General features: G+C 46.5%; 2 protein-coding genes across 6 annotated transcripts in view; one reads left to right on the top strand and one right to left on the bottom strand.

Annotated features, from left to right (window-relative positions):
• Positions 1–20,306, bottom strand: part of DCDC2 (doublecortin domain containing 2) — a 195,970-nt gene that overhangs the window by 143,226 nt on the left and 32,438 nt on the right. For 3 of the 5 annotated variants that reach the window (XM_056521305.1, XM_056521302.1, XM_056521304.1), the window contains exon 3: positions 5,055–5,069. The exons of the other annotated variants lie outside the window; for them this stretch is intronic. In XM_056521305.1, coding sequence (XP_056377280.1) covers positions 5,055–5,069 — 15 coding nt within the window. The remainder of the gene's footprint in view (positions 1–5,054; positions 5,070–20,306) is intronic. 5 annotated transcript variants of the gene reach the window in all.
• On the top strand, positions 11,120–16,737 carry LOC130273870 (uncharacterized). The gene is made up of 3 exons (XM_056521308.1): positions 11,120–11,133; positions 11,845–13,336; positions 16,354–16,737. Exons 2-3 carry the CDS (start codon positions 11,896–11,898, stop codon positions 16,359–16,361), a joined length of 1,449 nt encoding a protein of 482 aa, XP_056377283.1. The 5' UTR covers positions 11,120–11,133; positions 11,845–11,895; the 3' UTR covers positions 16,362–16,737.

A 20,306-nucleotide genomic window follows, 5' to 3' on the forward strand; every position in this document is an offset into this window, starting at 1 on the left:
TGGGGGATAAGTTTTTCAGCATTGGATATTTCCTTTAAGATTAATTCTGCTTCTTGTTCCTTAAACAGGTTGGTGAGTGTCAGGTTAGGTTGACACCTTCATGTTAAGGAAGTGTTAAGGAATACATATACTGTATGTATTGTGTTGTTTACATCTATTAGGTTATTAGGTTCACATTTTAGCCAGCTAAAGACGTTTCTGCAACTATGGATATTTCTGACATTATACATGTTGAAGATTAAATCTTCACATCATTTTGTGAAATATTATGTTTGTAATTTTGTAGAAATTTTGTAGAAATTTAATTGAACAAAATTGAATAAAGCGCTACCACATAGATGGAGATCTACTGGACCATGGTCAAAACTTCAAACACACACTTGGGTACATTTTCGTATACATATAATATGTTTGGCCCCATTCTGTATGCCTACAGCATCAACTCTTCACTATAAGTACATTAATGTATAACAATATCTAAATATATTTTTAATAAATCTGTCCAAGTAAACAACAAATAAAAGTGTCCTTGTTAATTAGTAATTCATTTTTAATCTCTAAGATATTTTTCCTATTGGTTCTGAATACACTTTAATACCCTACCAAGGACAAGTGTTGTAACGCTCACATCATGAACACATGGGAACAAATCTCTTAATCTATATAATTTTTAAGCAATTTAACCCCACACTGATTTCTATTTTCACACACAAATATTTCTTCTGAATGTATTTTCTGTTCTCTTCTAGTTACCCTGTACAACGTGTAATAAAAGACTTTGTCATACATACAATGCTATAAGTAATCACATGCTGAGAGTCAATCTGAAGCTATTGTTACATTTTTTATTTTTTGCCATATAGAAGGTAAATTTCATGCATGAATTGTATGACATGGGAGAAACATGGGGGCTACATATGAAAACAGTAAATATATAGAAAAAGCCTATATTTGTCTGTAAAAAAAAAAAAGGCATTGCTGTTAAATCTTTATAAGACATTTGATTTAGGCAAGGTTTCCTGCAAAGCCCTATATATATGGGAAATTTATCTTATCTGAAATTTCCATTTCCTGTAGTCAATAGGCAGCACACATATGGGGATACATTCTCCTGTAGACCTTACATAGAAGAGTCTGATCCTAGCAATAAGCACAAAGATTGATTAATGCCCCCCCACAGGGCCGGCCCCATATAAGCCCCCCACAAACCAACAGAAGGCGTGACATTAATGCAGCACTATAACTTTATTGGGAGGGATCCTTGTGCCGCCTATGGACTACAGGAAATGGAAATTTCAGGTGATATAAATTTCCCACTTCCTGGGCATTCTACGGCGGCACACATATGGGGAGACCATAGAAATATGAAAAATAAAAGGAGGGAAATCTTAACTGCTCCCAGCGGATTGTATAACACTCAGACCAAAGGCTGACTCCTCTGACACTGCGACATCCAACCTGTAGTGTTTGATGAACGTAGTGGGAGATGCCCAGGTTGCGGCCTTGCAAATCAGATCCAGAGGAATACTATATCTTTCTGCCCATGAGCACAAAGGGGATTGAATTCCTTCTGCTTCGTAGCATAGTCTGATGGTATCTCTGATACAACGAGCTAAGGAGGCTTTACTTGCTCTTTTCCCCTTGTTCGGACCTTGAAACTGGAGAAATAAACCCTCTGAAGATCTAAAGGGGGAAGATCTTTCCACGTATTCCGATACCACTCTCTTCACGTCTAAAAGATTAAGATTTCCTTCTTCTGGAATCACTGGGAGGAAGATTTCTTGATTGATATTAGAAGTTGAGGCAACGTTTGGCAAGAAACCTGGCATGGTCAGGAAAATGACTGCTTCTGGTAGAATTTTTAGATATGGTTCCTTGCAGGACAGAGCCTGCATCTCACTGATTCTTCTGGCTGTTGTAGCACTGATTCTTCTGGATGTTATAGCAGTTACAAATACTGTTTTGAAGGATATGTGTTTCAAAGAAGTAGATGATAACGGCTCAAAAGGCTGACAATATTATTTTCTCAGAACTAGAGGCAGGTCCCAGGAAGGCATAGGGTTATGAAATACTTGCCTAAGCTTCTTGATGGCTTTTAAGAATCTTGAAACTAATAAATATCCTGAAAATAACCCATTTAGGTGAGCATTCACTGCAATAACCTGTACCATCAAGGTGTTTAGCTTAAGCCCTTTAGCAAAGCCTTCTTGCATGAATTGAAGTAATGAAGGAACTTCTTCAGGAGTCATGAAATTAATCCTACACCAAGCTGTGTATAGAATCCATATTCTGGTGTAGACCTTCATGGTAGCCGGTCTTCTTGAGGCCAGCAAGGTTTTGATCACCTCTTGAGAAAACCCCTACCCAATTAGTGTGGAGCATTCATGTTCCAGGCAGCTAAATGTAACCGGTCGAGATTCTGGTGGTAAATCTCTGCTTGGTGTAGAAGTTCCTTGTGCAGAGGTAGTTTCCAGAATTCTCCTTTCAAAAGACTCCATGCGAGATGAAACCAAGCCCTTCGGGGCCAGAAGGGAATAATGGCTATAGCCCTCACGTTCTCGTCCCTGATTTTCTTCAGGACCACAGGGACAAGCTTGACTGGGGGACATACATACGCGAACATCCCGGTCCATCTGATTGAGAGACCGTCCACTGCCATTCGGTGATCCCCTCTCGTTAGTGAGCAGAATTTTGGAAGTTTCATGTTCCGACGTGTTGCCATCACATCTACTGAAGGGATTCCCATCTTTTGGTTACCTTCTGGAAAATTTCCGTGTTGATCTCCCATTCTCCTTGAGACATCGTGTTCCTGCTCAGCCAATCCGCTGTGGTGTTGCATGAGCCCTTTATGTGTATTGCTGTTAGGGACAATAGATGACATTCGGCCAACCTCATCAGCTGTGCACATTCTGTCTGCAGAGCTTTGCTCTTTGTTCCCCCTTGCTTGTTCACATAGAAGACCGATGCAAGGTTGTCTGTTACCACTTGGACCGACTGACCACAGAGTAGATGCTAAAAATGAATAAGAGCTTTTCTTATAGCTCTCAATTCCCTAAGGTTCGAGGAGAACTTCTTCTCCTTTTGATTCCATTTGTTTTGAACCCAGGCGTTCCCTACATAAGCACCCCAGCCTGAGCCGGACGCATCCGTTGTGAGCACCATCGGGAGATGAAAAAGGAGACTCTTACCTTTCACTAGACGGTCTTCTTCCAGCCACCATAAAAGATCCTGTTTCACTGCAGTTGTAACTGGAATCTCCACATCCAAGGATTCTGGACTTCTGTCCCAGTTCTTCACTGATGCGATGGCAACCTTGGCAGAGGATGCAGCGGCAAGATATGATTTCTTACAAAGTGACTCTTCCTTTCTTTCCATCGGATCTGTAAGTAGAGATGACTCGTCTGAAGGAAAGATTGAATTTCTGGTGAGCCTACCTGCTGGTAGGTCCATCTTGGGAGGAGCTTCCCATTTTGAGAAACCCGCTGGATCCAATTTGTGTGTAGTTTTAAATTTAACTCCTGGGTCCGTCTTTTTTTCTGGCTTTGTCCAATCTTTCTCCATCAAATCCATGAACTCTAACGCTTGTTTTACTGCAGATATTAACTTTGGCATTTTTTCTTTTTGCAGGAGATAAATATAATCTAGGGATTCTACATCCATGACTTCCAAATCCTCACTATCTGATTCCCTAGCCGTGCTGGATGAGGCTGAGGGCTCCTGGATATATTTAGTTCTCTTGCTTCCCTTATTGGATTTTAGAGAGGATTTTATGTCCTCAAAAGTAGAGGAAAGTTTCGTTTTGAACCAGCCTAAAAAGGAATCCAGTGAAATTCTGCTACCCAACTTGGCTGGTAAGCAATCTGCACACTTCCTGTCTTCACATGATTCTGGAAGAGGTGCCTGGCATACATCACAAACGTTGTGTCTGGACTTCCTCTTCCTTTTACCCCTTTCTTGCGCCATTACTATTAAGAAAAATAGAATACACAGATGCAAACTTTAAGAAGACAGTTCAACCATGACAAAAAATTAGAAGCTATCCCATATTCAGCCATTATATGGTATAACACCTGCAGAGTGTGAGGAGTCTGCTGCCTCTGGGAGAGTGCAGCGAGCTAGACTCGCGGGCAATATTTTATAACTAGCTTCGCCCCCGAACTTCAGGTCCTGCGCAGCAGGCTCCGGAGGAACTTACCTGCGCGCATGCGTCCTATGCGCACAAACCACGCCGTCATTGTACCCATGCTAGCTGAACAGGAAGTGGGCACCATGGCAACTGAGAAGCCGGCCGCTGAAGAAACTCCGGCATAAGAATAACTCTAGTTCCAAGAACCCAGAACCATGGCACTCCGGAGGATACGGGCACAGCTGAGGGACCGGGGAAACCCGCCGGTATACATCTGGCAGTCTTGTTATGGCGTCCCGGGGACCTAAAAAACTTCTGGTATGGAGCCACAATCCTTGTACTTCACTCTTCAAATGTCTGTAGAAGAAAATAATTACGCCTTCTGTCGGTTTGTGGGGGTCTTATATAGGGCTGGGGGGGCATTAATCAATCTTTGTGCTTATTGCTAGGATCATACTCTTCTATGTAAGGGTCTACAGGAGAATGTATCCCCATATGTGTGCCGCCGCTGGAAGCCCAGGAAAAATATATATATGTGTTTAATCAACATTGTTAAACTGATTGCATCAGAAGCCATTCAACATGTTTCCTTCATGCTTTCGTATAAATCCTATGAACTATACATACATAGATGCACTTGGGAATACATAGTATACACTGTAGACTACTACCTCTCACTATTGCTACTGTTCATGCACATCCCATGATTGGGGATACTTATGTTCCATAAACCAGGCTCCGTTGCCTTTCAGTGTCTTCAAAATTAATAGATCGGTCAGGAAAAACTGTACCATGATGGAATAAATCCCTTGATCTGGTTTCTTCTGTTGAATTGTATTGTATTACATTTCGGAAAAAAAAGACTATCCCCAATTATAGGAAATACAGTATTATATTTTATTACCAGCACTAAAGCATTTATACTTACATCCTCTGTGGGAGACTAATGGTAAACAGCAAAATGACAAAAGATTTTCATTAGTGTATACTCAAATATAAAACATGGCACAAAATAGACGGAAAAAAATATATATAAATGACATTATAGTAAATTACTTACCTTTTTTGTTACGAAAAATACTTCTTATATTACAGATAACTCTACAAAAGATTGGCCCCATGGTCTACAGTGTTTTTATCACTGCAGAACTATTTTATCAAGGGGTATTACAGTTTTAGTGTTTGATGAAAAATTATCCAATTGTGTAATACTGTTTAATTTCCATATCAATTGTTTACATTGGTCAATAGTCCTGCCTGCAGTCACCTAGTCAGTGGATACATATCTGTTTCAGGGTGAATTCACAAACAGGATCCACTGCGGAGCTGAAGTTGTAAAATCTGCAGCAGATCCGGTGTGTGTGAATACCTGTGAGCCAGGTTTACACCTTAAGGGCTCATTCAGACAAGCGGATTTCTTTTCAATTTAGCAGCGGATCTCCTGCTGCAAGTTTGAAAAGGGGTGGGGTCTCCATGCGCTACCCGCAGCAGACTTTTGCCTGCGGAATCTCCGCTGTTGAAAATCTGCCATAGGCCCTATTGACTTTAAAGGGGTACTCTGGCGCTAAGACATTTTATCCCCTATCCAAAGGACCCCCTGGGATCTACCATGCAACACCCACCTTTAGCGGCTTCCGGAACCGCTGGAGGTCCTCAGGCTAAGTCCATCTTGACCACTAGGACGGAGCATAGTGACGTCACTGCTCCGCCCCCATGTGATGTCATGCTCCGCCCCCTCAATGCAAGTTTATTGGAGGAGCATGACAGCTATTACGCCCCCTCCCATAGGCTTGCATTGAGGGAGCGGAGCGTGACGTCACACGGGGGCAGAGCCGTGACATCACTATGCTCCGTCCCCGTGATCGCCAGTAATCAGACCCGGAGTGAACACGCTCCGGGTAATGATTCTAACGGGGTGAGGCGTGGAAGATCACGGGGGTCCACAGCGGCGGGACCCCTGCGATCAGGCATCTTATCCCCTATCCTTTGGAAAGGGGATAAGATGTCTTAGCGCCGGAGTACCCCTTTAATAGGGTCTGCGGTGGATTTTCAACAGCGGAGCGCATGAAGACCCCACCCCTTTTCAAACTCGCATCGGGTGATCCGCTGCGAATTTGAAAAGAAATCCAATAGCATGAACGAGCCCTTAGGCCGCGTTCACACATGCGTTTTTGCTGTAGCAGATTTTTCTACCCATCGTCAATGGGCAGCAAGTCAATGGGCCCAAGTCAATGGGCAGCAAAATCTGCAGCAGCAAATCTGCAGCATATCTGCAGCAAAACTGTGCACGTGTGAACACACTCTAATAGAGCTGCAGTATATTTAGTGTCCTTTCATACATGCGAATAGCACCAACTTTGCACTAGAAAGCTAATAACTGCTCCTGCACCTTTCACCACAAACTAGCATTGTCTTGAAAAAAAGTAAACAAAGTGCCATGCAGCATAAAGTTATGTTCCCATACAGTACTTTTGGCATGTTTTTCAAGCCATAAAACAGCCTAAAGATGTCCGGGGTATGGTTCACAAAATCGACCAAGTAATGTCCATTTTTTTGAAATACTGAGCTGCTCTGAACTAAATGGAAAAACAACTCGTAATTCCTGTTAAGTAAGATTAAGGACATAAAATAAAATGAAAGGTCCTTTTTTTCAGCCATTTACTATTATGTCCTGTTTTCCAAGGTTTTCCCATGCCTGGTTTGCAAACTGCATAATAGCATCTGTTGCGGAAAATGGCCGGCAAAAATAGCAGAAATCTTCAGTCATTTTATGTATTAAAGGGGTACTCATCTTATGCCCTATCACGCCCCCCTCTCATAGACTTGCATTGAGGGGGCGGGGTGTGATGTCACACGGGGGTGGAGTCGTGACGTCACGATCTTTCGTTCCCGTGGTCGGGAGCCAGAACCTCCAGCGCTGCCTGAAGCAGATACAGGTGGGTGCTGCATGCCATATTGCGGGGGTCCCCAGCGGTGGGACCCCCACGATCAGACATCTTATCCCCTATCCTTTGGATAGGGGATAAGATGTCTAGGGGTGGAGTACCCCTTTAAGGGTAGGGTCACACACAGCACATCTGCACATGTGGATGCACTGCTGGCAGAGCGATATCGGAGGATGGGCTGTGTCTGACTCTACCCAAGGGTAATTTGAAGCACAGGATTTGAAGCTGCAGATTTTATGCTGCAGAGTTCAATGTAAACTAAATGACACTAGCATCAAACAACAGCAACAAATCTGCAGCTTTCAATTTGGTATATGAGAATACACATTTATCAGAGCCATGTCTTGCAGACATCTGTGTACCCACCATCACAAGACCAGGAAAGAGAGGTATACTTAGAAGTAAATAATGAAGGTCCCTAATGAATGACACCAAACAGTGATCTTGAATACTGTGATGATGAACTGATATTGAATGTATAACAGAACACTAGGTCTGTGAAATTATGTTATGGAGTATGGTCAGATTTGGGAGTAGTTAAGATATGTAAAAATGTAAATTTCCACTGTGGATCTGCAGCATTCACAATGCTCCAGAATCGGCGCTCATGTCCGCAGCAGTTTACTAGGCTTGAGTAAGGAAAGCAAACATCACTACAGGCCAACCACTTGTCTCAGGTGAATTCTACATTAAACATGTCATTGAAACAGACTGAATATGTTTAATGTTGACTCTTCATGTTCCCAGTCTATGGCACTTTACTCTGTCCCCAGTAACCTGATTAATGTCATGGCTACAATTAGCTACTGTCATTGAGAGGCGCCAGATCAGATAATTCGGCTACGGAATGTTCAAAATAAGAAGTGAACATTCTTAAAATGACTGTCAAAACTAATGATTAACCTCACAAAGTTAAAAATAAACTTGTTTTCCCAGAACGCTTAGGAGGTTGACAATGAGTTATGTGCTTGTATTTGTGATATAGTAATTTGGTAAAACTACTCGAGGTCAGTACTGTGTATAGCACAGGTATCGTTGTACTAACAGGAAATGTGTATGCATATTTCCTGGTTATTATTTAAGCCTAAAGGCCAGAGGTACACCATCACTCAGGGTGGTAAATGTGGCAGTAAATATTCTGTATTGGTTAACATCATAATGTTTTTTGCAAGTAGTTGGAGCTTTTTATACAGATGTCCAAATCCTTTGCACAGACATAAATTTAAAAGGTTTTAAATTTAAACACCCCCTCTCACACCCAAAGGGTCTTTTTGAATGAGCGGGGCGCCGACTAATACATGTGCTGTACAATAGCAATTGTGAGAAGAAGCCTTTAAACAGCCCAATTATTGTAAGTGTGTGTTGGTGCGACCCTCTTACGTCATTGTCAGGCACACAATACTTGTTTACACAGGAAGATGTACAAATGACGACTTTTGTTGCCACACAATCCTAGAAAACAGTCGAAGAACAAAAGATTGCTTGTTCATAGACTGATCGCTTTTACAAGGAGCAGTAATTGTCCTATTCAACGCCCAGCGTAAATGGGGGGCAAGACAAAAATTTGCTTCTGGGCTGGGGATTCTATAAAAATAATAAATATATTATATTCACCTTCTCCAGTCCCCTCTAGCTGCGTTGCTGATTTTCCCGGTACTCTGATGGTTTTGTGCAGGCCCGACCACACAGGTCCTGCCCACTCAGCCAATCAGGGACTGAGGAAAGACACTGAGTGGGCAGGACTGTGGGGTCAGCTTGACACAGAACCTGGAAGAAGCGGAGACCAGCGGAGGATCAGGAGCATTGGTCTGGCAGTTGCTGACATCTACATTTAAGGGGCAGTCTGGTAAAAAAAAAAAACAACGTATAGGGGATGAGTGTCCTCACAATCTCTTGAATGGGAGCCTGTGCTGGAACCGAGCACTGTACTTGGGTATCTCTGACACTTCCATAGAAATTAACAGAGCCGTGCCATCTGTAGCTGGCGCTCGTCTCAGAGTGTTGAGTCCCGTTCAGGGCGGTCTGACCACTGAGGATAAGTGGATAAGTTGTTTTACCCTGGACCCCCCCTTTAATGCCTAAACATTGCTGCAGACCTTATTTTGGAAGCTGTTTAAAATGCATTGGCTATGTCTGAGTAAGTCACCAGTCAGCATGCCTGGACATGTTCACAAGACTTGTTGATCCTCAAAGCTAGTGAGGAATTCTGCATTGAAAAGATTCTACCAAAACAGAATTTGAAATGCTATTTATCTGGACCCCAATACAACCATATATACCTTGTACAAAATCATAATAGAAACATGGTCAAATATAGAAGGAACTTCAGCAGCATCATCAACCAAAGCCAAAAGCTGGACTAAGTTTCAAGTTGGTTCTAAGGTTCCTTATCATGTAAAATATTACATTATATTGCAAGCCTATTTTAAAAACAAATTCAATAACTCTCTCCTCATAGAGACATCATGAGTGTTACATCAGGATTCCCTTAAGGTTGCGTTCACACGCTATCAGCTAGCAGCAAGTTTCCCGCTGCGGGAAACTCACTGCGAGTTACGCTACCATTGATTTAAATGGGTCTGCGGACAGTCCGCAAATCCGACACTATTGCGGACTGTCTGTGGACCCATTCAAATCAATGGTAGTGTAACTCACAGCAGGTTTCCCGCAGCAGGCAACCCGCTGCTAGTAATAGCGTGTGAACGCACCCTGAGGGTGCGTTCACACGCTATTACTAGCAGCGGGTTTCCAGCTGCGGGAATCCTACTGCGAGTTACACTAACATTGATTTGAATCGGTCCACAGACAGTCCACAATAGTGTCAGATTTGCGGACTGTCCGCGGACCCATTCAAATGAATGGTAGCGTAACTCGCAGTGGGTTTCCCGCAGAGGGAAACCCGCTGCTAGTTACTAGCGTGTGAACGCACCCTAAAGGTGTTTCCCCATGAAGCAAAGTTGGCAAAAACAGATAAAGTACACATATGCTGTTGTTTTTTTTTTCTTTTTTCTTTAGGGTAAAATAATCGACATCCCTGTACTGTTCTTTCTCAAGCATCCGATCACTTCCTGGTTTCCTCTCTAAACTGTGACCCTATCGTTGTCAAGCAACAGAGCACACCAGGGGTCAAGTCCTGGGAAAAAAAAGTGTGGGAACTCACCTGTGTAGAGGGAAAGTTCACCAGTTGCCTATAGCAATCAATCAGACCGCTTCTTTCATTTTTCAGAGGCCCTTTTAAAAATGAAAGAAGCAATCTGATTGGTTGCTATGAGCAACTGGTCAACTCTTCTTTAAACAGGTTTTGATAAATCTCCCCCAGTGTTCCTGCGGTGGAAAAAGTGAAGGAACACCATTTCCATGCTTGAGCCCTGACCCTTACACTTTCCCACAATTCCCTTTGCTTACATACACAGTAGAGACTGAGAAGCGATATGCAGCTTAACTGAGCATGCATGACTGCATCACGACTGTTGTAACCAAGTAAAATAGGGCACGACAAAAAAGGCACATGGGGGACTAGTAGATATATATCCCAAACAGTACATTTTCTCCTTGCCTTGGTTTATCTACAGACTTTACGTATAGACTGGATCTAACATATGGTTCACTGTAAACACCAAGGACATATCGTATGGCACAGGTAATATATAATGATATATAATTATTCAAAATGGAGATTAGTTCTAGAAGGAGCACAAGAATGCACTAGTTTATATAATATTGCATTTAGTGTAATATAGAAATGTATATAGGTCATACATTGCACAATGTGATGCCACATTTCCTAACAGCAGAACAGTGATTCGAGCTGCTGGTAATTTTATTGCAGACAGGAGGCTCATATCAGAATGCATTATCCTTCTTTATTTTGCCCATTAGCAGAAAGAATGACAGTGTTAAACATAAAAAGAAAAAGAAAACACAGGTGTCCAAGCACCTAGTAACCATAGCAACTCCCTCCTCCATCCCACCAATCCAAGCATAGACTGCCCTATAAAACCAAGCTGCAGCCCCTCCTCCTCCTCTTTCTTTCTGCTCGTTAGCAGCATCAGTATCTAACAGATAAGTGCATTAATAATTCTCATTCCTGTCACCCACATTGTGATTTCTCCCTTGACCCTGTACTTCCAGGGTTGGGGGACTTCTGCCCTCTGTGGCCAGCTTCTGAGGGAGCGAGGGTCCCTCTCCCTCTCTCTCTCTATCTTTATCTCTCTCCTTCCCCCCTCTCTCCGTGTTTTTCTATCTATATACATCTATATATCTATATCCGTTTCCCCTTTTTTGTCCTCTGGGTCGGTATTTCAGACCCAGGGAACTGTACCGTTGTTCTGTCTCACTTATTTTTTCTCCCCTTTGGCGCTCCGCCATTTTTCCTGACTCCGCCCCCCTTCTTCTCCGGCTTTCAGTCTGAGATCTCCTGAGCGCTTTGCGCGCCGCAGGGGGGCGTGTCCGCACGTTCGCTTCGCGAACGTTTTGGACTGTTACCTCGCCTACGTGCGGGGCCTTCTGTGTGGTGCCCCGGCGAGTCCCTTGGTTGCGCGGCCCGGCCGTTTCGTCGGTCGCCGACTCAGGGATTCCCCGCGGCCCCTCCGTTCATCTTTCGGCGCTGGCGCATTATTATCGCCTTACCCAGTTCGCAACTGAGTGGGATTTTTTTCGCTGCGCCTTATTGCGAACATTTTTCTCTCTCTCTCTTATTGTATACTCTTGTATATTTACATGTTATTTATTCACTGCAGTTAATGCTAGTCCCTCTGTCTGTTCTCTCCTTACAGCTGGGACTGCACACTTATATTGTACATTCATACATATTTTAACTACATCATGTCTGATGATCAGCTATCTCCACCTAATGGTGGGCTGACTCATTCATCTCAGGACCATATCCTAGCCCCTTCTGAATTATTGCAACAGATGGTGTCTACATCGGTCCAATCCGCCCTAGCCTCCGCCATGTCATCTGTCAATGACAGCATATCAAAGTCTGTTTCCATGGCGTTGTCACGGCAACACCGGGAAGGGCCGGCCTCTTCAGATACCCCCTTGGTCGCCTCCCACATACAATCCCAGGCTTCCAGCCTACTAAGACCCGGCAAGTCGGACCGGAAGAGACGCTATTGCTCCGACTTAGATACCCACCTTACCAATACACCTACTATTGGAGGTGGTTCTAAACTAACTAAGACCTCAGTGCCTCCTGAGGATACCAATGTGAGTGCTCAGAACCCCACGGATGGGGATGACATGCCCGGTGGAACCTCTCGGTCCTCCAGGCGTAATAAACCCGACTCTTTTGTTGAAGATTCAGATGGCACCTCAGACTCTGGGGATGATGATTTGTATGAGTTGGAGGACGAGGATCTGGAAGGGAACGCGAGTCGTTCTCCTCCACATGGCTCCGCTGACACAAACGCCCCCGGGGCGATCTTGGATTCCATGGGAATTCCATTCTTCAGCCCGGAGAATATCAAACACCCCCGTTCGGGGGAGTGGTCGCCCATGTCACAGGTGGCTGATTATGTTTCGGCTTGGCTGCGCAAATCTTTAGATGGTCGCAACCGCAATAAACTGAGGGCGGAGTGTCCACGACCGTCACTGCCCAATAATGTCGCCATGACGCCAGAGTTGGACCCCATTCTGGTGCGCTATCTGGTTAAGACCGGTAAAAACCCAAAAAAGGGTATTGACAAATCTTTCAAAACTGTTCAGGACAAATTGTTGGATGTCCTTGGGCCTATGACTAAGATTTTACAATTGGCCGAACATGCTGTCGCTTCAGGTGAAGTAATTGATGCAGACATTTTACGGGGCTGGGCATTACGAGCAGTTTGCTTGCTCGGCAATGCAAACACTGCGGCGTCTACGGAACGCCGGAGATCCATCCTTATGCGGCTGGATCCCCAACTTACTCACCTGGCTACCGACGAACCTGGTCCGCCAGCGGACGGTTTACTATTCGGGGAGGCCTTTCTTAAAAATATAAATAAGTATGTTGGCCTTTTCTCGGGCCTTGACAAAGCCCAATCCTCTTTAAAAAAGGTGGGCGCTAACAAGGTTTTCCCCAGGGCTGGAAGGGGTAGGGGTCGCCCTTCCGGCCGTGCCACCAACTATAGACCCTATAACAGGGGCCACTACATGCCTGACAGACAATATTACACACCAGTTCCCCAGCCACCACAGCCCTCAACTCCATTCTTTCCGCCTAGAGGACGTCCGTGGAGAGCGAGGGGTGCCAGCCGCGGATACCCAAGATCCAGGGGCACAGGTGAGACTGCCTATTCTGTCATTAACATGGGTTCCTGTGGGGGGCAGGCTGTGGTATTTTTCCCGGACCTGGTCCCGGATCACATCCGACCCGTGGGTCTTGCAAACCGTAACCGGCTATCAAATAGAATTTCTCTATCCTCCGATACAGACTTGTTGGCCGCCAGCGATACACTTCGCGGACGCCGACAAGGCCCTGATCCGCTCAGAATTGATGGATCTGCAGTTGAAGCACGCCATTCAGGAGGTGTCTTGGGACGCTCCGGGTTATGTGAGCAATATTTTCTTGGTCAAAAAGAAGGACGGAGGTCACCGCCCGGTCATAAACTTGAAACATTTAAACGAGTACGTTTTGTATCGCCACTTCAAGATGGAGGGGATACATCTTCTCAGAGATCTTTTGCTACCAGGAGACTGGTTGGCGAAGATAGATCTGAAAGACGCGTATCTGACCGTGCCGATACACCTTTCTTCCCGTCCATATCTTCAGTTCTGTTGGGAAGGTCGCAAATGGGAATTTGCATGCCTCCCGTTCGGCCTTTCTTCAGCACCATGGTGCTTCACCAAACTGCTGAGACCGGTCATGGCTTTGCTCAGGAGCCGGGGGGTACGCCTGATCGTCTATCTCGACGATATTCTGATCATGGCGTCCACGTACGCGTTGGCCGTGCAGCATGTCCAATGGACGGCCGCTCTGCTCTCGGAGTTGGGCTTTCTGCTCAACGAAGAGAAGTCGGTACTCACGCCGTCTCGACGGACGGAGTTCCTGGGGTTCGAGGTGGATACCCACTTGGCCACCCTGAGTCTGCCCACGAGGAAACTGACTACGATCCGCAAGGAGATCCGGAAGCTTCTCCGTGCGGAGGTGGTCTCATTGCGGGCGCTCGCTCGGGTGGTCGGTCTGCTGACAGCCTCCATCCAGGCGATCTTCCCTGCCCCCTTACACTACAGGGCGCTGCAGAGACTGAAGATTCGGCACTTGAGGGAGGGTTTACCCTACTCAACCGAAGTGCCACTATCCGCAGAAGCCAAGGGAGAACTCCTGTGGTGGCTACGTCATGCCCAGGTTTGGAATGGGAAGACAATTTTCAATTCCAAACCGGACTTAGTGATAGAATCAGACGCCAGCCTGCGGGGTTGGGGTGCCCGCTGCGGGGCATCGACGTCCGGAGGCAAGTGGTCACCATCAGAAATGGGTTTGCACATCAATTGCCTGGAACTTCTCGCGGGCACCTTTGCCCTGAGGAGTTTCGCTTTCCACAGGTCGGATTGTTGTATCCTGCTGCGCATGGACAATGTAGCAGCCGTTCAATACATCAACCGCCTGGGAGGCACGAAATCCAAGATCCTCGCAGATCTCGCGACGGTCCTTTGGCAATTCTGCCTTCAGCGGAATATATTGTTGACCGCGGAGTATCTTCCTGGAATTTCCAACGCCATTGCGGACTGGAATTCCAGGTACCTCACGGACTCCAGCGATTGGATGTTGGAACCAACGGTGTTCCGGGCGATCCATGCCCTGTGGGGACCATTGAGTATCGACTTATTCGCATCTCGTCTCAATCGACAGCTGCCACGATTTTTCAGTTGGTGACCGGATCCGGACGCCATGGCGACGGACGCGTTTCTTCAAGTGTGGCCACAGAGCACTCTGTACGCCTTCCCGCCATTTGCCATGATCCCCAGAGTATTATGGCAGACGGTGTCCCAAAAAGCGACGCTGGTGTTGATCACCCCCTGGTGGCCGACTCAGTCATGGTTTCCCCAGGTCCTGGGGATGGCCATAGATGTGCCGAGGTTGTGTCCGCCTCTACTCACGTTGCTTCGAGACCCCTCAGGGAATCTTCATCCCTTGACATCGGACGATCAACTGCCGCTATTGGCATGGTTGATTTCGGGACACCTTCGCTTGGGGGCCGCATTTCGCAATCGGCTTCTGACCTCATCAATGACGCTTGGGCTCCAGGTACCAGATCGGCTTATCGATCAGCCTGGGGACTTTGGCTTCATTGGTGCTCACGACGGGATTTGGATCCCGTACGTGCCCCTGTAGCGGAGGTCATTAATTACCTCTCGGAGTCTTTTGAGGCGGGGAAAGCTTATCGCACGATTAACGTTTATCGCTCGGCTATTTCCGCCTCCCATGGGTTGGTGGATGGCTTGTTGGTTGGACAACACCCTATTGTCTGCCGTCTTATGAGGGGGATGCGGTTTAAGAGACCGCCTTCTTCGCGATATCTCACCACGTGGGATGTTAGCAGTGTATTACGCATGTTTGAGACATGGGAAGACAATGACGACTTGTCTCTTAAACTCCTGTCGTTTAAATTGACAATGTTGTTATGCCTGGTCTCCATCAAGCGTGTGTCAGACGTATGGGCCCTGGATATTTCCAGGAAACAATTTGTTCCCGACGGGGTTCGTTTTTCCATTTGTCGTTGGACCAAAACCGATCTACGTTCGGTTTTCTTCCCATTTTTTCCGACACGCCCGAAATTGTGTGTCGTGCGATGTCTTCGATCTTATGAGTTGAAGACAGCTACGCGTCGTCCGACGGGTTCGGCGCAGCTCCTCATCTCCTATTGTCCGCCATATTTACCGGTTTCCTCCCCGACATTGGCTCGGTGGGTGAAATTGACAATGTCCTTAGCGGGTATTGATGTGTCACTATTCACGGCTCACTCCACTAGGAGTGCGATGTCGACCAAAGTCTTTCAGACGGGTGGCTCGCTTTCGGAACTCTTGAGGGCGGCCGACTGGTCGTCCGAGGATACATTCCGTACGTTCTATTTTAAACCTACTGTACATGTGTCTATGTCTGTATTGTGATGGATTTATGATGCTTCTCTATGTACTGTGCTTTGAACATGCATTCTGATATGAGCCTCCTGTCTGCAATAAAATTGAGGATTTTCCTAGTAGAGTGACGGAAAATATTGATTTTATTAAGACAGGAGGCGAATATCATCCCACCCGTTTCCCCTACCCGTTATTATTTATAACCTTTGTTGTTTTCAGGATATTGAAGAATGGTTCTGCCTTGCCACGGTTCTTTGTTGGGGTCAGCTGCGTGACCTATCCGGTTGATCGTTCCTGTTTGAAGATTGACGTTCTGCGTTATTGGTTCAAGATCCTCCGTGTGGACGCCGTCGCGCGAGTTCTGCAGTTTCGATGCTGGACTTAATCACGGCATAAAGAAAGAGGAGGAGGAGGGGCTGCAGCTTGGTTTTATAGGGCAGTCTATGCTTGGATTGGTGGGATGGAGGAGGGAGTTGCTATGGTTACTAGGTGCTTGGACACCTGTGTTTTCTTTTTCTTTTTATGTTTAACACTGTCATTCTTTCTGCTAATGGGCAAAATAAAGAAGGATAATGCATTCTGATATTCGCCTCCTGTCTTAATAAAATCAATATTTTCCGTCACTCTACTAGGAAAATCCTCAATTATGTTACTAGGACACGGCTAAACACAATAGATTTCAATGAGTGACCTATTGCTGGATTCAGATGTATTTCCATATACTGGGTCATTGTCATTACGTGTGACATTGTACATTCCTAACTGAATAATGAGCAGCAAACTACAAAAATTTTACATTATTTATTTTTCACTGATATATATGTACAAATCTCAAATCTTGGGAAGAAAGTTGGCGCCAGACAGGCCGGTCTAAGTATTTTAGAAACTGCTGATCAACTGGGATTTTCACACATACCCCATCTGTAGGGTTTTCAGAGAATGGCACGGAAAAGAGAATATATCAAGTGACCGGCAGCTGTGTGGATGAAAATGCCTTGTTGATTTCAGAGAAGAATGGGCAGACTGGTTTAAATGACAGAAAGGCAACAGTAAGTCAAATAAACACTAGTTGCAACAAAGCAGAGTACCATATCTAAACAACAGGTTGACCCTTGAAGCAGAGGGGCTACAGCAGCAAACACCACACCAGGTGTCACTCCTGTCAACCAAGAACAGGAAAATTAGGCTTCAATTCGCACAGGCTCACCAAAATTGGACAATGGAAAACTGAAAGATTATTGCCTGGTCTGTGGAATCTTGATTCCAGATGCAACATTCCGGTGGCAAGGTCAGAATTTGGCATAAACAACATGAAAGGAGAGATCCTTCCTGCCTTGTATCAGCGATTCAGGCTGATGGTGGGGGTAAAAAGTTGTGGGGGACAATTTCTTGGCACATTTTGGGTCCCTTAGCAATGTGTAAACGCAACAACATACCTGAATATTGTTGCTGGCCAAGCCCATTTCTTTATTACCACAATGTACCCATCTTCTGATGGCTACTTTCAGCAATAATGCACCATGTCACAAAGCTCACATCATCTCACTGGTTTCTTGAACATGACATTGGCCCTCATTTACTAAGAGTGGAGTGTGGGTTTCTTTGTGGGTTTTAATTCCCTACAATTTATTTTCCCCGGTCTTTACTAAGGTTTCCCTACATTTTCCACTTTCCCTACACTTTGCTTTTTTTACACATGCTCTGATCTTTCGGGTTTTCCTCAGCTGAAATCCACCACATTTTCTGTGGAAACCTTAGTAAATGTTGGGTTTTTGTGAAAATGTCAGGAACATTGTTACGCCGAGCGCTCCGGGTCCCCGCTCCTCCCCGGAGCGCTCGCAACATCCTCGCTACGGCAGCGCCCCGGTCAGATCCACTGACCGGGTGCGCTGCGATACCGCCTCCAGCCGGGATGCGATTCGCGATGCGGGTGGCGCCCGCTCGCGATGCGCACCCCGGCTTCCGTACCTGACTCGCTCTCCCTCGGTCCTGTCCCGGCGCGCGCGGCCCCGCTCCCTAGGGCGCGCGCGCGCCGGGTCTCTGCGATTTAAAGGGCCACTGCGCCACTGATTGGCGCAGTGGTTCCAATTAGTGTCTTCACCTGTGCACTCCCTATGTATACCTCACTTCCCCTGCACTCCCTCGCCGGATCTTGTTGCCCTTGTGCCTAGTGAAAGCGTTCCCTTGTGTGTTCCTAGCCTGTGTTCCAGACCTCCTGCCGTTGCCCCTGACTACGATCCTTGCTGCCTGCCCCGACCTTCTGCTACGTCCGACCTTGCTTTTGTCTACTCCCTTGTACCGCGCCTATCTTCAGCAGTCAGAGAGGTTGAGCCGTTGCTAGTGGATACGACCTGGTTACTACCGCCGCAGCAAGACCATCCCGCTTTGCGGCGGGCTCTGGTGAACACCAGTAGTAACTTAGAACCGGTCCACTAGCACGGTCCACGCCAATCCCTCTCTGGCACAGAGGATCCACCTCCTGCCAGCCGGCATCGTGACAGTAGATCCGGCCATGGATCCCGCTGAAGTACCTCTGCCAGTTGTCGCCGACCTCACCACGGTGGTCGCCCAGCAGTCACAACAGATAGCGCAACAAGGCCACCAGCTGTCTCAACTGACCGTGATGCTACAGCAGCTACTACCACAGCTTCAGCAATCATCTCCTCCGCCAGCTCCTGCACCTCCTCCGCAGCGAGTGGCCGCTTCAGGCCTACGACTATCCTTGCCGGATAAATTTGATGGGGACTCTAAGTTTTGCCGAGGCTTTCTTTCACAATGTTCCCTGCACTTGGAGATGATGTCGGACCAGTTTCCTACTGAAAGGTCTAAGGTGGCTTTCGTAGTCAGCCTTCTGTCTGGAAAAGCTCTGTCATGGGCCACACCGCTCTGGGACCGCAATGACCCCGTCACTGCCTCTGTACACTCCTTCTTCTCGGAAATTCGTAGTGTCTTTGAGGAACCTGCCCGAGCCTCTTCTGCTGAGACTGCCCTGCTGAACCTGGTCCAGGGTAATTCTTCCGTTGGCGAGTACGCCATACAATTCCGTACTCTTGCTTCTGAACTATCCTGGAATAATGAGGCCCTCTGCGCGACCTTTAAAAAAGGCCTATCCAGCAACATTAAAGATGTTCTGGCCACACGAGAAATTCCTGCTAATCTACATGAACTCATTCATCTTGCCACTCGCATTGACATGCGTTTTTCCGAAAGGCGTCAGGAGCTCCACCAGGATATGGACTTTGTTCGCACGAGGCGTTTTTTCTCCCCGGCTCCTCTCTCCTCTGGTCCTCTGCAATCCGTTCCTGTGCCTCCCGCCGTGGAGGCTATGCAAGTTGACCGGTCTCGCCTGACACCTCAAGAGAGGACACGACGCCGCATGGAGAATCTCTGCCTGTACTGTGCCGGTACCGAACACTTCCTGAAAGATTGTCCTATCCGTCCTCCCCGCCTGGAAAGACGCACGCTGACTCCGCACAAAGGTGAGACAGTCCTTGATGTCAACTCTGCTTCTCCACGTCTTACTGTGCCTGTGCGGATATCTGCATCTACCTTCTCCTTCTCTACTATGGCCTTCTTGGATTCCGGATCTGCAGGAAACTTTATTTTGGCCTCTTTCATCAACAGGTTCAACATCCCGGTAACCAGTCTCGCCAGACCCCTCTACATCAATTGTGTTAACAATGACAGATTGGACTGTACCATACGTTACCGCACGGAGCCCCTCCTAATGTGCATCGGACCTCATCATGAAAAAATTGAGTTTTTGGTCCTCCCCAATTGCACTTCTGAAATTCTCCTTGGACTACCGTGGCTTCAACGCCATTCCCCAACCCTGGATTGGTCCACAGGGGAGATCAAGAGCTGGGGTACCTCTTGTTTCAAGGACTGCCTTAAACCGGTTCCCAGTACTCCCTGCCGTGACCCTGTGGTTCCCCCTGTAACCGGTCTCCCTAAGGCCTATATGGACTATGCTGACGTATTTTGCAAGAAACAAGCTGAGACTCTACCTCCTCACAGGCCTTATGACTGTCCTATTGACCTCCTCCCGGGCACTACTCCACCCCGGGGCAGAATTTATCCTCTGTCCGCCCCAGAGACTCTTGCTATGTCTGAGTACATCCAGGAAAATTTAAAAAAGGGGTTTATCCGCAAATCCTCCTCTCCTGCCGGAG

The sequence above is a fragment of the Hyla sarda genome, chromosome 5 (assembly GCF_029499605.1).
Source record: "Hyla sarda isolate aHylSar1 chromosome 5, aHylSar1.hap1, whole genome shotgun sequence".
Taxonomy (NCBI): domain Eukaryota; kingdom Metazoa; phylum Chordata; class Amphibia; order Anura; family Hylidae; genus Hyla; species Hyla sarda.

Coding starts and splice junctions, on each gene's coding strand:
- LOC130273870 (XM_056521308.1), top strand. CDS start 11,896: ATGTCTGATGATCAGCTATCTCCACCTAATGGTGGGCTGACTCATTCA.